Source organism: Azolla caroliniana, unplaced genomic scaffold (genome assembly GCF_043228905.1).
Source record: "Azolla caroliniana isolate FFs.n. ecotype wild unplaced genomic scaffold, voAzoCaro1.0.p SCAF_4, whole genome shotgun sequence".
NCBI classification, from domain to species: domain Eukaryota; kingdom Viridiplantae; phylum Streptophyta; class Polypodiopsida; order Salviniales; family Salviniaceae; genus Azolla; species Azolla caroliniana.
Genome location: NW_028230439.1, coordinates 21,671,124 through 21,687,805, shown reverse-complemented (window position 1 = coordinate 21,687,805; position 16,682 = coordinate 21,671,124). Strand labels below are relative to the sequence as shown.

General features: G+C 38.4%; 1 protein-coding gene across 1 annotated transcript; it reads right to left on the bottom strand.

The window, feature by feature from the left end:
• Nucleotides 1-3,881: 3,881 nt before the first annotated feature.
• LOC147865407 (uncharacterized) lies at nucleotides 3,882-10,996 on the bottom strand. The gene is made up of 11 exons (XM_087318205.1): nucleotides 8,844-10,996; nucleotides 7,970-8,098; nucleotides 7,460-7,508; nucleotides 7,292-7,382; nucleotides 7,125-7,203; nucleotides 6,970-7,017; nucleotides 6,815-6,883; nucleotides 6,606-6,691; nucleotides 5,727-5,820; nucleotides 5,556-5,625; nucleotides 3,882-4,733 (listed from the first exon to the last, which is right to left on the bottom strand). Exons 1-11 carry the CDS (start codon nucleotides 10,767-10,769, stop codon nucleotides 4,288-4,290), a joined length of 3,087 nt encoding a protein of 1,028 aa, XP_087174331.1. The 5' UTR covers nucleotides 10,770-10,996; the 3' UTR covers nucleotides 3,882-4,287.
• Between the last annotated feature and the right edge of the window lie 5,686 nt (nucleotides 10,997-16,682).

The following is a 16,682-nucleotide window of genomic DNA, read 5'->3' as shown; positions in this document are numbered from 1 at the left end:
ACTATTTGGTAAGTTGCTTAGTTCTCGGTTACAAGAGGTATTATCAAAGATAATTCATGTATCGCAAACTGGTTTTATGAGGGAAAGGAGTATTGTGGATAATGTTTTTACATTTTGGGAGGCTACTGCAATAGCGGTAAAAAACAAACAAAACCTAGCCGTGTTGCTTTTAGACTTTGAGAAAGCGTATGATAGGGTTGATTGGAATTTTTTGGAAGGTACTATGCATCACTTGGGCTTCAACACGGCACGGATTAAGGGTGTTTCTTGTCTTTATAGAAATGCACATAATCAGGTGTTGTTGGCAGGTGGAGTAGGACCTTGGTTTAATATTACTCGATCCGTCTGCCAAGGATGTCCACTCGCACCATTTTTGTTCCTTTTGTTTGCGGAAGCAATGCATGTATTTATATCATCATAATCTATAGGTTTGCGTGGTTTGGCAATGCCAATGCATGGACAAGATATATTGGACTCGGAATTTGCATATGATACTGCATTATATGTGGATGGGACTCTAACGAATTTGCAACAAGTACAAGTGGCTTTGTCACAGTTTTGTATAGCGTTTGGAGCTAAGTTAAATTGGGAGAAAATTGTTGCATTTTGGGTGAGCAAGGAACCGCTGCCTTGTTGGGCACCGCATCATACTTTCCAGTGGACTCAAAGAGGAGTTGCGGTTCGATATCTTGGAGTGCAGGTTGGGATTGATTTGGTTCCGGAATTACATGCTACACCATTACTATTAAATTTAAGGAAAAAGTTATTCTTGTGGAGCCATGCTAAACTATCTTTGGCCGATAGAGTGATAGTTGCCAACCATGTGCTACTATCTACGGTGTGGTATATAGCCTCATCTTGGATCTTTTCAAAATCGTGCATTGGACAAATTCGAAGGCTGGTTAGGAATTTTATATGGGCTGGGGAGGATAAGAGTCATGTAAGAGCAAAGGTGGCTTGGAGTACACTGATAACCCCGAAGCAATACGATGGTCTAGGGATTATAGATCCATTAGACCAATGCATGGCCTTGTTAGCAAAGATAATAGTTCGTGGCCTTTTACCAGGACATGCTCCTTGGAAGCAATTGCTTATGCAAAGATTGTATCGTTGTGCTCTGCCGATGAGTGGATTATGGGTTGATAGCATAAGGTGGATCTTTATACCAGACAAGAAACATGTTATGACTAGGAATTGGGAAGACAATTTTTTTAATGGTCTTCTACGAGCATGGAAGCATGTACATAAAGGGTTGGAACATGGTGTACCAACATGTGAGGAGGAATACTTGAGACAAAACTTAGTGTGGAATCCGAATATGCGTTTGCCCTCAGGGCACATGTTGGGGTCCCATATGCGATTGGATTGGGCCAAGCTCGATGTAAGGCCAGGAGCTTCCGTTGATGCATGGAAATCATTTCATACTCTGAATATAAATGACAGATCAGAATTCTTGTCTTCCTTGAGAGGGGGGCTGATTAGGTGGGACCAGGTGCAGTCGGTTTTGGGGCACTCAGCCTCTAAAGTATGGTCCTTTAATCCTCCCAACTGGGAAGGAGCATTTACAAGGATTCAAGTGCTAGTGGGGGTAAGGGGACATTTGTCTTGCGGACAATATCAAGACTATGATGTGGAGGAAGATGGTAGTATATGTAGAGCAGCGATACAAACAGAGATCTTGCAATATGCTACATTTTCTAAAAGAAGGGTCCTGGCTTATGACGGAGCTAAGTGGATCATCGACCCGCAAGTTGAGGCAGTCAAGGAGCATTGGAAACTGAGAGTTTTTTAAAAGAAACCTTTGATAAGGTTGCAATGGGATCCGAGAGAATTTTGGTGGAAATATCCGTTTGATCGTGCGGAAAGGTGTGGTTTTTTTCAATACTCAGTTAAGATTGGACGACACATTTTGGCAGCTCAACGTAGGACTACACCACGAGCGAGTCAATTTTAGACCCACCAAGGGATCACATCCGAATTCCTAACAAAGTTTTGGAGAACATTATGGAAAAGGAAGCAAGATATGAAAATAAATGTCTTCCAATGGCTAGTAATACATAGAGCATTACCAGTTGGCCAATGGTTGCAACAATCAGCTGCACCGGCCGCATGCATCTATTGTAGTTGTCAGATGGAGACATTGAAACATTGCTTGTGGGAATGTCATGTTGCCCAACAAGTTTGGAGACGAGTGTTCCGAGTTGTTGCCTGTATGTTTAGGGATTGCAGTTTTTCGTGGGGTATGGTAGTATGGGTTACAGTGGCACAAGTGATGTGGCCATATGAGGCATGCTCAAATGACACGATTATTAGAATTCAAAGAGGAATGATAATGGTGGTGCAACGAAGTCAAATGGAGGCTCCTTACATGTTAAAGACAATGCAAGAAGTATGGGAGCTACTATGCACCACCACAATGTGGTTTATTTGGACTCCTAGGTGTTCTAAGGTGTTTGGTAATACTATTGTTCATCCAGTGGAAAGTGTATGGAATGTCTGGATGGAGATGGTACATACCTTGAAAGGGCAGTATGAGGATATTAAAGGTGAGACAAATGTTGCAGTGTTGCAACGTCTCAAATTTATTGCCTATTGGAAGAAGGCCCCTTTCCTCACAATACAAAATTCAAGACCTAAATGGTGCTTAGCACCACCAGTATGGTTGTTCCCACCACCAATCACATAACTCGGTTAAGGAGTGGTGGAGTGTTCATACTATTTATCCTTGAGGGATGGGACCTAAGGAAGAAAGCACCATATCAATGGTAGCTTGATGGTAGGTCAGTTTTTATTGTAATAATTGTTCATAACTAATGAAAGGATATTTTTCAGGAAAAAAAAAACAAGAGGGAACTGACTCAAAGGTAGGAGAACCGTAGTGAGCAACGATTGCAAAGAACTATCTTTTCATTCCATATACTATTTGTTTCTTTATATATTGCTATTTATTGATCTATAATCTAGGCATCAACGAGCTATTAAAAAACTCTAATTAGTGAGGTCTACTTTATCTATATTGTGCATTTGAGGTTTTGCATTTAGAGAAATTGAGTGAAATTTTAAGATAGCAAATCAACGATTATATGTGATATTGTGGGTTGAAATCCTAACCCAACTGCCAATGACAACATGACAAGGAGGAAGTTAGAGAAACCAAGACCTTTCTACCATGTGACATGACATGTCCATGTGGAATCTTCCACCAGGAAATCACAAGCTATGTGCCATGAATGTGAATGTGAATACATCACATCAACAACCATTTATAAGGAAAAGCATAGTTGGCAATGTAGTGTTTCATCAATAATCATATGTATGTCGTATGAACAAGGTCCTAACAACCTTAGTGCTCTTAATCGCTTTCAGACCTACAATCTTAAGAAACCAAGTCCTCTATTTTGATCACACAATTGGGATATAATGATCACAATCCTAGAAAAATAGTGCAACATCTAACTTGGACAGTATTTTAGCAAGTAATCTCTTGTCATTTTCCTAGATTTAGAAGATTAATACCTTGGATATATTTATTCCATATCGAAATCCATGATGCTTTTATGAGGTCATAAATTAAGTCAATGGACACTTTTTTATAGTGCACACGATAACATTTACCCCATGTGAAAAAAACTTTGTTTTCAATGCTTTTGATGAGAGAATTTTGGATTTCTAACCTCTGAAGAGAAGAGCATATGCTCTTTTTGTTTTTCAACAATAATGGCATTGGAAACTTCATTCTGTTTGATCCAATATATATACATATAAGTATGTATATGTATACACACACTTTGTTTGATCCACAATAAAATGGCAAGATCCATGGATATATCAGACAAGCATACCATGTCTTTCTTTGTCATTTGTTTTTCAACAATAATGGCATTGGAAACTTCATTCTGTTTGATCCAATATATATACATATAAGTATGTATATGTATACACACACTTTGTTTGATCCACAATAAAATGGCAAGATCCATGGATATATCAGACAAGCATACCATGTCTTTCTTTTTGTCAACAATTCAGTGGTCAGGAAAGAACTCTAGAGCAACAAATGTGCTCTGTTGTTTTTTTTGGACCATAATTCAATGGCTTACAAAGAAAGAAAGAATTCTGAAAATCTAGAGCATATTATGATTTTCTTTGCTCCAAATTCTAGAGAAAGTTATGCTTCTTTGATCCCCCCATTTCAGGACCCAATTTAGGGTTTGGTTGGTTCATAATTCGACTTCGAATATCCCATATTTTACATGTTTTTCTTTGTGAGGTATGTAATATTTTTGTCTATGCATTGGTTCTCATGTCACTCATATCACTTTGAGGTGTTCCTGGAAGGCTTTGTGGTCCAGTTTGATACAAAGATTGAGATTGTGTTGGATGAGGTAACTGACGATTCCCAGCCGCCGATTCATATATTTGCTGTGCAATGTGATTAAAATTTACAGGTTGAACCACAGCTTGGGAAGGCTGTATTTGGTGACCAAAAGGCTGCATTTGGCGTAATACTCCATTGCTCTGTTCCATCTTCACATCTGGAATAATGGTATTAGTGGACATCGTAGTGGTAGTAGGTTGATTTTGATGTAAATATGACTGATTTATTGGCCCTTGTCGGTGATTGTTCAAATTCATGTTTCCTTGAGTTAGCTGAGTCATTATCTGATTTACAGTTGACCTTGCAAGTAGCTCATCGGGCAATTTCCTCTTGGTTGGGAAATTGGAAAGGCTGGCTGTTATATGACCATCAAATTTCATGTATTAGTGGATAGAAGTATTTGAAATACATAATTTAGAAGTAATATATCACTGTGCTATCATTCAATCTCTTCATATATATCTATATGTGTGTGTGTGTGTGTGTGTGTGTGTGTCACTTTTAGTTAACAGTAATGCTTAGTCGGATGGGTTTTCTAAGCCATCACTTTGTCTCACTCTATACTACAAGTATTTTGCAGGCTTACACAGACAATTGAACAAAGGTTTATGGATGTCTACTAGGCCTTTGTATGGTTGCTGTATGGATAAAACATCAATTAGTTTGATTGTCTAATTGTTGTTTCATCTATTTCTGTAATGTTGTAGTTCATTATAAATATGATAAGAACTTTCATATTCCTACTAATGTGAGATGGTTGTCTAGATACATTAACACCCTCTACAGTTAGGCAACCATTGCTTGGTTGAGCCAAATATATTTCCTACAGTGATTCTCATTATCCAAGAATTAATGAACGTCTTATCCATTACTAAATTGTTTTGGTTTTTGGGCGTATATAATGTACAAGCTGTCAAATTTTATTCGTTCAAAAAACCACTTCCAAAATTTGGAAGATTTTTATATGAATTTTACAAACACCATATGCATCAAAATGGATAGTTGAAAAGGGAACAGGATACCCGGGAGGAATGTCGAGCTAGCATTGATGGGGGGAAAATATCATCGATAATATCACATGACTATGCACTAGTCTCACAAAACATTGGTTCTAGCGAAATAACAGTATTACATTGCCGATAATATCACATGATATGTTCTGGGTAGAGCTACTCACCTACAGGTCCCAAACCAGTCTTCCTTTCGAAAGAAATCAGATCCTTCATGCTATTGACAACTTCAGCAATCTAAAAATAAGCAGTTCCAATTCTCAATTGAGGAGCCTACTTAATGGATCAGGATACCGAAATGAAAAATAGAAGGAAAAAAGAGAATATGTTTTATTTACTTGCAAACACTGTACGTAACGTCTTGAAAAACCAAGATCATTCACACTGGGAGCTTGAAGCTTGCTTTCCAGTTGTTTAGAAATAGATGTAACCCTGAAACAGGAAATTGAAACAATCTTAATAGTAGCACTTAACAGGAAGAGGGGACATGGATTATTGTACAAGTATAAATTGCACAGCCAATAATTGCATAGATAAGATGACCTTGTCTTAAGTTTTATACATGATGAAACTCATAAATGCATAACTTCAAGAAGCATGCTGTTCATCCCATTTGAAAGTTGCAAAAGCACAAATGGGTGAGCAGATAAAACTTGCATCTCATTGCACATAGAAGACGTAGAGTGCATTGGAGGATACATTGATATGATCGAGATAAGGCACAACCCCAAGGCAGTTCACTAGGGAGGACATTTATGTTATATGGCATCATCCTATGAAGGTGTTCAACAGTTGATCCACTCACATTCCACGTCTCCTAGATTTTATTTATTTATTTTTGTACATTGTAACCCCAGTTATAGCAATATATGATGTTATTTTCATATAGCTAATTTCACAAGTGTATGTAACGAGACAATCTAACCTAGACTCCATCTGTTCAAGCTGCAAAGAATTGTCTAAAAAGAGAGAATCTAAATGCATAATTATGATAATAGATATGAAAGCCGTTTTTCATTTCTAACTGAATGAGAACTTCAAAGTATATTCTCACTCCGACACAAAATTATTAAGAACACCATGGATATGATTTCATTATGTAAGCAGGCAATACAAATATAATTAGTGTAACAAAAACACCAGCTGTTTTGTAGGGACATTAGCACATACTTTTAATTACCTAATAACAGAGGAAGTATTAAAACATGGCATCTTACTCATGGCAGTGGGTTTTCAGAGTTCCTATACTCTTATCGAAACCTTCTTGATTGCAATCCATTACAAGTTTTGCTAACTGTTGTGCCTGCCACAACACAACAGACACACATCGTTTAATGAAGAAAATGTAAATCAAGCATACCCTTATAAGAGCATTTGCAAGGAGTTAGAATGCATGCAGATGTAGACATATATGTACAGTCCATACCTGTTGTAAAAGGCTTTTTTTTGAAACAACCTCCTCATGAATCTTTGTACAAAACTCCCATGAGTAGATCTGTTAAACCACTACCAAAGCAACATTCAGCATCTATTACAGCCATCCACAAAACACCTCAGGTCTAGTCTGTTTTTAGACCATACCTTAAAGGAGCTCGAGAATGTGACACGTAACCTGCCATATCTCACCACCTACATCGCTTTCACATGCCCAACTATCATTAGCAATATCAAAGATAATGGATTTCATCCATTCTTAAAGCCAAGGATTTTACATCTAACAATGTCAAGTCTCTTACTCTCAGCTCAGGAAAGATGGACTCATGAACAGCCTTTGGGAACTCTAGAACTAGCCTTCCATTGGGTAGCATATATCTTCTGCTCTAACAGAGAATGAATGAAACATGTAATACACACACATTGCAGTTGTTCAGAAAATATGAAAACAATAATTTGAGCACCATACTTTTCTGCCATGTCCAAGAACAAGAGTTCGTTCAGCAATCCACTGGCATATTTGATTTTGAAAAGCCTTGGTAAAACATCAGTGCTGGATTCTGAAAAGAACTTGCAGTTTTATATATATGCATAAATCTTTGTATCAAGAATGGATATTATGCTATATTAGGCTTACCAAACCCCCTTCCAGGATACACCCCGCAAATATTGCAGAACCAATAATCCTGCAGACAAAAACATGTGAGACCAAATAGGTATTTTTAGAGTTAAACCCCAGGGGCAATATACATTAAACCATCTATCATCGATCATAATTCAATAATCAATACAAGTATGTGGAGCAGTAAGAAACTATTGTAGCTATGTAAATTTATTTGGCGTGAAAAGTTTATAATTTATTGTTTGCATTCAGAAATGGAAAAGCACAAGAATAAACAACAGAGAATTCTTTGAAATAAATTAAACATGCAAAAGAGGCTCCAATTTTATGTCTTTTTCTTTCTGAAGAAATTGATGTGTATTTAGAAATGCCAAATAACTTCAAACGTAACTACATATAAGGGCTTTCAAAGTTAATAACGAAATATAAGTGCTTGCACTTTATCAAACAAGGATCTTCGCAAAATAGTTGATCTAGTAAGCTTAGACAAGTATTTTTATTCTATATAAAAGGAGAATTGCTCACCATAGGGAAGAGACCCTGTGCATGTCTTCCCATGGGTGATGAATTATAGCTTGACAAACACCATCGCTTCGTTGCACCAGGCACAAAAAATTCTTTGACGAGATTTCTCCAAAAGGCTATGTCGTTATCCTGTTTTATATACATTAAGGAGAGGTCAAAAAATCATGCTTCAAGGTTGACTTCCCTGTTTTAAACACATGAAGTACCACCGAAAAATCATGCTTTCACCTTGTTAGCTTGAAACTACCAAAGCAATCAGTTAAAAGACCACATTAGAATGCATCCATAAGGGTATCAATGATAGTGTGATTTTTTGGAGATGCAAAGATTTCAGACCTCCAAAACAATGCAGCATGAGTTATCCAAACATAAAGAAGAGTTGCAATTAACCTAGAAACTAAAACAATGCTAAATAAAGAGGGGAAAATAAATATTTAAGCGTGACATGGTAACTATTGACATGATATGCAACAAATTACTGGATTTCCTCATATGATTCAGGATTTAATATACTTGACCCACTATAAGCCTCATATTGAAGTTGCAGTTCAGTTTTTACAACAAGCAAGTTTCAATCCTTTCACTCCCCTCTACTACTAGTGGCCAATTACTCACACACCACATTATGATTATTATAAAATGGCAGAGGAATATAAATGAGAATTTTATTTCAAGGCCTCAATATAGAGTTAGTAAATGACTCTAGGACTGGAGAATACATTGATGGACGCTCTATATGCCTATAAATATGAATGATGATGGTATTGTGGCTTTACAAATTAAGCTACTTAAGACAACACTAGGCTGGTGCAGAGAGAGGCAATGTTAAGAAAAGGAGGAAACATTGAGAGAACAATGAGGAAAAAGAACTGACCGGTGGTTTCTTTTGTTGTTCTTGTATATAGTGCATGAGAACTTGTATGCAACGAGCAGCGATAGGAGGCGGCATTTGGGTTCTAGCATTTCCATCCACACTATTACCAAATCCCAAAGGAGAACGTTGTGGTGCCCCAACTTTCAGGCCTTGCAGCATTGGATTGAGCAGCCTTGGAATTTGAGGAATCATGGGTTGTTGTGTTCCATTAAAATTCAGATTAGGGTTCGGGTTAGAATTAGGGCTAGGGCTAGGGTTAAGGTTGCCAGGAGGTTGAATTGAATGAAAAGACGTTTGCTGATTGGCATTCAGTACCCCCCCAGGCAATTGCCTAGATTGGTAACGAGCAGGTTGCTGATTTGGACTTGCAGCTTGCGGAAAAGTGGATTGCACTTGCACTTGACCTTGACCTTGACCTTGACCTTGGGAGATGGACTCCAGCTGAGCAGGAGACTGCGATGGCAGGAGCCTTCCTTGCATTTGGAAAGAGGAATTCATCAATGACTGCTGCACATCATTCTGCTGGTGCTGTCCATTATTAAGCTGCCCAAATTGGTTACTACCTGAGAGTTTAGTGACACTGCTTTCACCGATCCCTGGTTGGAAAAGGGAATTGGCATCTTGATAGCTTGTCAGTATGGCAGAGGCATCCCCTTCTCCACCTGGTTTTGATACAGAGCTCTTCATTGCACTAGGGCCCTGTTGTTGGGCTTGTAATATGTTTTGCATCATGCCAGCTCTAGTGAGAGAGTTTCCCGGGATTGTGCCTAGTTGATTAAGTGTCCGAGGTTCAAATCCAGATGTGGAAACCCTAATTGTTTCTAGTGGGTAGCTCAGTATACTGGTTTCAGGAAGAGCTGAAGCTGTGCTATTACTAGGTATAATATTGGGTATGCTAACTTGATCAGTATGAGATTGTTGTTGTTGGTTGAATAGCATAGGAGGAATGTCTACATTCCCTTGTTGTAATAACTCAAGATTCTGAAGCTCATGATTTCTTACTCTGGGTTGCCCTGCTTGAGAAGTAAGATGAGTAGCCCCTCCCTGACTAGAGTTGACTTTCTGAACAGAAATCCCTCGACTAGGATTGACTTCTCCTTGACTTGGCTTGACCATTCCTTGAGAAACAACAGGGCTAGAGCCTCCTTGACAAGAGTTGATTCTTTGAGAAGTCATAAGAATCGACGCTCCTTGACTAGAGTTGACTCCTTGAGAAGCCATAAGACTAGATCCTCCTTGACTATGGTTGATTCCTTGAGAAGCAAGAAGACTAGACCCTTCTTGACCAGGGTCCAAATGTCCTTGCTTCCCCATTATTATCATCTGATCAGCCCCTCCTTGATTCAATCCTCTGTTTATTACGCTCTGATGACGATCAACCCCATCTTGGGCAGATTGAAGACCATTGTCATAGGGTATTTGTGGTAATGGGTTCCTCCCATCCAAAGTCATGGATTGATTAGTACCAGTAATGAAGGAAGGATTCGTTAGAGAATGTACCTGAGAATTAACTGAAGTTATGTTGCTTAGGTTTCCATGGCCTCCTTCTTGCATAGAATTAGTACTAGTTCCTGACCACTCATCTGCCGGGGCATAGAACCCTCCATTAGAAGTAGGCATTACAGGGCTAACTTGATGAAATCCTTCCATGAAACTGCTATTGCCTTGAAGGTTTGCAGAGTATTGATCCATGAATACTGATGAGAAATCGCCACCCATTTGGACCGAGAATGAGGGGATATTGAAGGGCTCTATGGATGCATCTGTGGAATATGGGCTGAAGTCGGGATCGAGCAGGAAGAGGTCTTCATTGCTTGTAAGAGCTGATTGAGGGCTGAATTGAAGGGAATTTGAATTCGAGGAAGAAGGTGGCAGTGCTCCACCGCCTCCTGCATCATTGTATAACTGTTGCCCCATCTCCATCATGATGGTGGTGAGGGTGACGGCAATGAGTAATGTATGCTGCCTGATGTAATGGTATCTGATGATGATAATGATGGTCTTCTGAAACCCTAAGTTACAGAAACGCTAATTTCTCTCACAGCAAACCTTCGTAGAGAAATCTCCAAATTTCTGATAAAACCCTAAAATTTCAGACTCCCAATTGCCTATACAGACCTTCATAAAAAAAAACCCTAATTTTTGGAAATGCCAAATAACTCACAGGCTTTTCATAAAAGAAACCCACATGTCTTTATAAAAAAAAAGCTAGCTGCTTTGCAGCAGCCTTCGTAAGAAACCCTAAAATCTAATGCTTTCACAGGACATCTATAAAAATTAAAAAAACCTAATTTCCAACAGTTCTTCATAAATGGGGGGGGATCTTAGACTATATCTGGGTTTCTCACAAGTCTGCAAAGAAAAGATCTAATTTCTGGGCAGCGGAGGGATCCCAGAGACAAACAAAAGCGATGGTGTTGCATGAGATGGGAGAATCAGGGGAGCAGAGAAGAGAGATGAGGGGAACAGGGGTTAAGAGTAAAGACGGATTGAGTGAAGAAGAGGAAGAAGAAGAAGAAGAAGAAGAAGAAGAAGAAGAAGCTTTGTGCAGCAGAGATACTGCCATCATCATCATTCCTTCTTCATTCTTCTTCATTCTTCTTCCTTCTTCTTCATTCTTCTTCTTCTTCTTCTTCTTCTTCTTCTTCTGCACAGCTGCTCCTCACTTCCATGCCTTCTCTCTCTCTCTCTCTCTCTCTCTCTCTCTTCTCTCTTCTCTCTCTCCTCCCCAAAGCCTTTTCCTTTCTCCTTTCAGACAAGGGTACTCTCTTGCCTCCACGTCAGCTCCTTCTCGCTCTACACGTGGCGCCTCCCCATTCGCCCGCCCAGGTAGCTATCCTTATATGTATGTTCTATGTATGTAAGCTTTTTCCCCTCTCTCTCTATCTCTACACGTGTACTCCCCTCATTGGCCCGTCGTCCCCCTCCCTCATTGACACGTGTCCGGTTCTCATTGCCCCTCCTTCGACATGTGGCACCTTCCTGTTGGCTCCTCCCGTGGCACCCCCCATGCCCCGGGCATAGCCAAATGATCCAACCGAGGCCCCACCATATCGAAGATAATCGTACGTATAGCTTCTTAGGGCTCGTCACCGCGCGCGCCTCCCTCTCTTTTTTGTGCGTGCCTTTTGCATTAGGGCTTTCGGGGCCGAGTGTGAAACCAAACCTCGAGGACGGTCCTCATCAACTTGCTCCCACCTGCCTGCTCGCCCGCCCACCAATCCATCACTCATTTCACTTACTCAATGCCTGAACGTAAGAGTACCGTGGGTTGGGCCCATGTTGGCACTCCCTTGCATCCTCCTCGGGACAAAAAAAAAAACCCGACCGATTGACGCGACATACATCCATTCTCGACGTTTCGATTCCTCATCCTCACCATGGAAATTTTGATTCCTCATAAATCGCAATCAATCGTGCCTGGGCATTAAAAACCCTATCTCTCCTTACCTGGCTTGGCTTGTTGATTGACCTGTTACTGTAGTCTGTGCTCTTTTAACCTGCACCGCAAAAAGGCTCGACGAAACCCCACTGATTTCATTCGATAGCCCTGCGTGTTGCAAGGGTTGAAACTCGTCCCCTTCTTTGTCAAATGCCCTCTCCACATGCAACTCCCTCGTCTTGTTGTTGAGCCTCACCATGACTTATTTTCCCTTTTTTGTTCCTCCTTTCCTCTTTCTCCACCCCACCCGGTAGTTAGAGGCAAGTCACATCTACAACCAACTACACCTTTTCAAAGAGCCTCTTTGCATTATCATGATGATGCAACATTTACTCTTTGATGGAGAAATGTGCCCTTGAGCGAAAATACGCCCTTGAAGTTTTTAGCTAGATGTTAGAACTAAAAGGTTTGGTGTTTTTTGTTTGTTGGATTCCTCTGAGACTCGTCATAAATGCCACCAAAGCACCCCCCCCCCCCCCCCCATACACATTAAACATGACGAGGTCATTGAGAGGCCAATCTTCTAACATCTTAAAGTTTGTTCGTTTTTTATTGATAGAGATTGCACTACCAAGTGTCTTGTCGGTTGAACAAATTTGTTACATTGAGATAGTTCACACCTCTAATTCAATCAACAAGAAACAGAACGCGTCGAATGAAAGCCACCGAAAGATAATATTGTGACAAGAACATAATTTATCCTAGACCTTCCTCAAATAACCGTCCATAAGGAGCCAAGACAAACCATGGTTCTTGTTCATGCTTGAACCAAATGAAATGTCTATAAATTATTTTATATACATATCATGAGATATTTAACATATGTGTTATTGCATTATTCTTTCAGTATCATGTTTGAGAGAGGTTGCCTATTGCAACATTACTTATATAGGCATTGAGTTTTAGCTACATGTCATGCAACCAAACCCCCATCAAACCCTTAACCCTAATTTCTAGAGGATACATAGCTTTTCTACTTGCTTCTCTCATAAGTCTCTTGTAAAAGGAGACACAAAATATGGAAAGGATGAGAACTCCCTTGATTGGCCTTCCTTTTCCATTTCAAAATATTTAAAACTTGGACACCCACTTTTTGGGACTGTATCCATATTTTTATTAGCATTGACTCCTTCTACTAAATAATTGTCACATTGGTTGTCATCCTCCCATTAATAAATAGCCACATAAGCCTAATGTCTCCATGAGAAGTGTCCATATTGCACGTTCACATGTTTGCTGGATTTTATTCTTAGAGTGTTTTTGCAACCCTACAGATAGATAGGGGTTACTCCGAAGGTGGGAGTTACAAGAACTTGTGGACGAGAATTAAAAGTCCTTGTTTTACAAGTGGGAATGTTAACCTAAGTCGACACTTGAGTAGAACACTAATTTCATCAAAGTTTAGGTTATCAATATGTATAAGTGTTGGACCATCCCTTCTACAATAACTATCATACATTATGGTGAATCATAAATTATGTGCCATGAAGGTGAAAAGGTCTTCCAAAGAGGTAGGTGCTACTATGTTTCTAAAGTGATGCAACAAGATTACCAAATATGAAAGGACAAAGAGTCTCATCAATTTTTCCATTTGTATTTGTAAGAGGAGGGGATGCCTATTCTTATTTTGCTTTTCAAGCATGCGTACAATTCTTGGAGTTGGAAGAGTACATTATGAGCACATGCATAACCATACAAATAACTTTGCGTCATGGCTCATGAATCAAATTATAATATAGGGATAGCTATATATATACATGCATATTGGGAGTTTGTTATCCTCTTCTCTAGAGAGTATATGGAGGAATCCATCCTCATCAAAGAGGAGTATTTGGTTGTGAGGAGAGTTCTACTCTATCTAACCTTTTCATGTTTTATTTGTTGAAATTACCATGTAATTGTGTTAATTGTTACATTACAATTTACAACAAGGAATCAACATGGGATGTGTTTCCCAAATATGTTTAATTGAGTGCAACCGCCTCTTTATTATTTTGTGAAAATAACATACAATGTATACATTAAAACAACACAACAATATCTACGCCCCAAATCGTGTATGTGCATGTGTGCATGAATGTGTGTATGTGTAGAGCAAGTGTACGTGTAGGGTGTACATATGGTTTGTATGGTAGTTCATGTGTACATGTAGGATCTATATGTAAAGTGTATGTAGGGTGTATATGTGTGTGTACTTGTGTAAATATGTACATATGTGTATGTGAACTTGTATATATGCATGTGTATATGTATGTGTGTGTGTGTGTGTGTGTGTGTGTGTGTGTGTGTGAACCTATGTATACATGTATGTGCATGGACATAGATTGAGAAAGAAAACATACTCTAAAGATGGAAATTTCATACTCTAAAGAAAGCATACTCTAACATGGAGATTTCATGATAATGCAATAATCTATAAATCTCACAAGTTTGAATTGATGTGTAGGGTTATTGAATTGATGTTATAATGCAATCTATAAATCTCACAAGTTTGACGTTTTTTTATAGAACATTTAGTCATACATGTTAAAACAAGGACAATATGTATATACATATGGTGAAAACAAAATAATTGGGCCCAACATCAAAATCATGATTTAGAGATCAATTATGTAATCTCACCATGTGTTGTATCCTTTGAATGACAAAGATTCTTAAGTTTGGTCAATAACTCCCAAGATTTAGCATCATATGTCATTGCAAACGCTAAACCTTGGGATTTATATGGTTTGCTTACATGAGGCAAACAATATTCGTGAGGCCATGATGGCACACAATAGAATATTGATATCAATTAGTCTGTTTCAGCAACCTCGAAAGCAGGTGCGATCTGTCTAGGTTTGGAAAACTGTGACTACGGTAACGTTATGGGTATTATGGAAATGTAGATGTAGTCGACTATTATGATGCAACAAATCTTGGTCCTTCAGATGTACTGCTTGAGATATGGGAAACACTATTGACGGTAGTCCGTGGCAGTATGATAATATGTATGGTTCTCCAAAAAATATCCATAAGAGAAGGACGAAGCTTCTTCACTTATGGAGGAAGTTATCCCTATTTGTAGTGTTAGATCAAGGGCCTCAATGGAACTATCAACTTCCATGGACCCTTTCTTGAATATCAATACATCATGGTAATGTATCGTATCAAGGTTCAAATCCCTTTATAAGTTGTTTTTGTATGTATGGGTTTTGGTGTACATACAATGTCTTTTATTCTGCGTTGTAAGCCTTTGGGCAGAAAACTTCAACTTGTAGTCTTCAGACATTTTTGAATACTATTGAAGAAAATCTTTCAAAAAAAAAAGTGTACTAAGAAGTGCATAAAATATAATGTTGAATTCAATATGGTTTACAAACCCAATCTACATTGTGCAATGGGATGAAAATGTTTGAATCCCGCTGTCCGCATCTTCCGCATTCTTCTTTTCATCTCTTCCAAGAAAATTCTGAAAATATGGCTCTTGCTTGACATCAATGAAATTGTAAGTGTTGAAATATGAACACTACCATTTGTTTTCTTTGTCAATAGATTGCATAATTTACAGGGATTGAATCACGAGAAATGGCCGATTGAGAATTCAATTATAGGAATTGGGAGGGATTAATCATGTGAAACTATAGATGAAAAGTTTAATTAAAGGTTTTAATGTAGTAAAACATTTAAATAATTGGTATTTTAATTCAGAGAATTTCTGAGGGATTTATTGTGAGAATTGATTGATTGGATATTTAATTGCAGCTTTAATAATAGTAATTAAGATAGATTAATTTAGAGGAAAGATAATTGAGACATTTAATAAAGTGAATTGAAATAGATGGATAATTGAAAACGATAAATTGGGCATCCAATTTGAGTAATTGAGAAGGGTTACTCATGACGTTTTACCTTAAAAGAAGCACAGAACTTAATCCTACGAATCTTTGGAAAAAAAATGAGAAACCAGGTGTCTAATTTGAGTAATGATAAATAATTGATTTCATTACCAAATGAATGTTTTAATTAAAGTATTTAGAAGAACTAATTGTGAGAATTGCATGTGCAATTAGGTTAGTTTATAGAGATTACTTGAGCACACTTATCAATAATGCATTTCATTAGAGTAATAGAATTTTATAGTATGGGTACGTCCATGACTAAACATACCCAGTGGTAAAGCAGTGTGCAGTGTGCACCTAGCCCATTAGTTAGAAGTTTACAATAATAAGATTTTGGTATAGATTGTGCCCAATCTCCAGTGTGACAAGGTATGACAATGCCTAAACATATTAAAGCTTTAGTAATATAAACAAATTCATGCATCAATTACAATGACGTGGTTTACAGAAACGACGCAAAGCTCTATATTATCAAGATTGTGGGTGTTTGTGTGAGAAACTATGATCTTCCTCCAT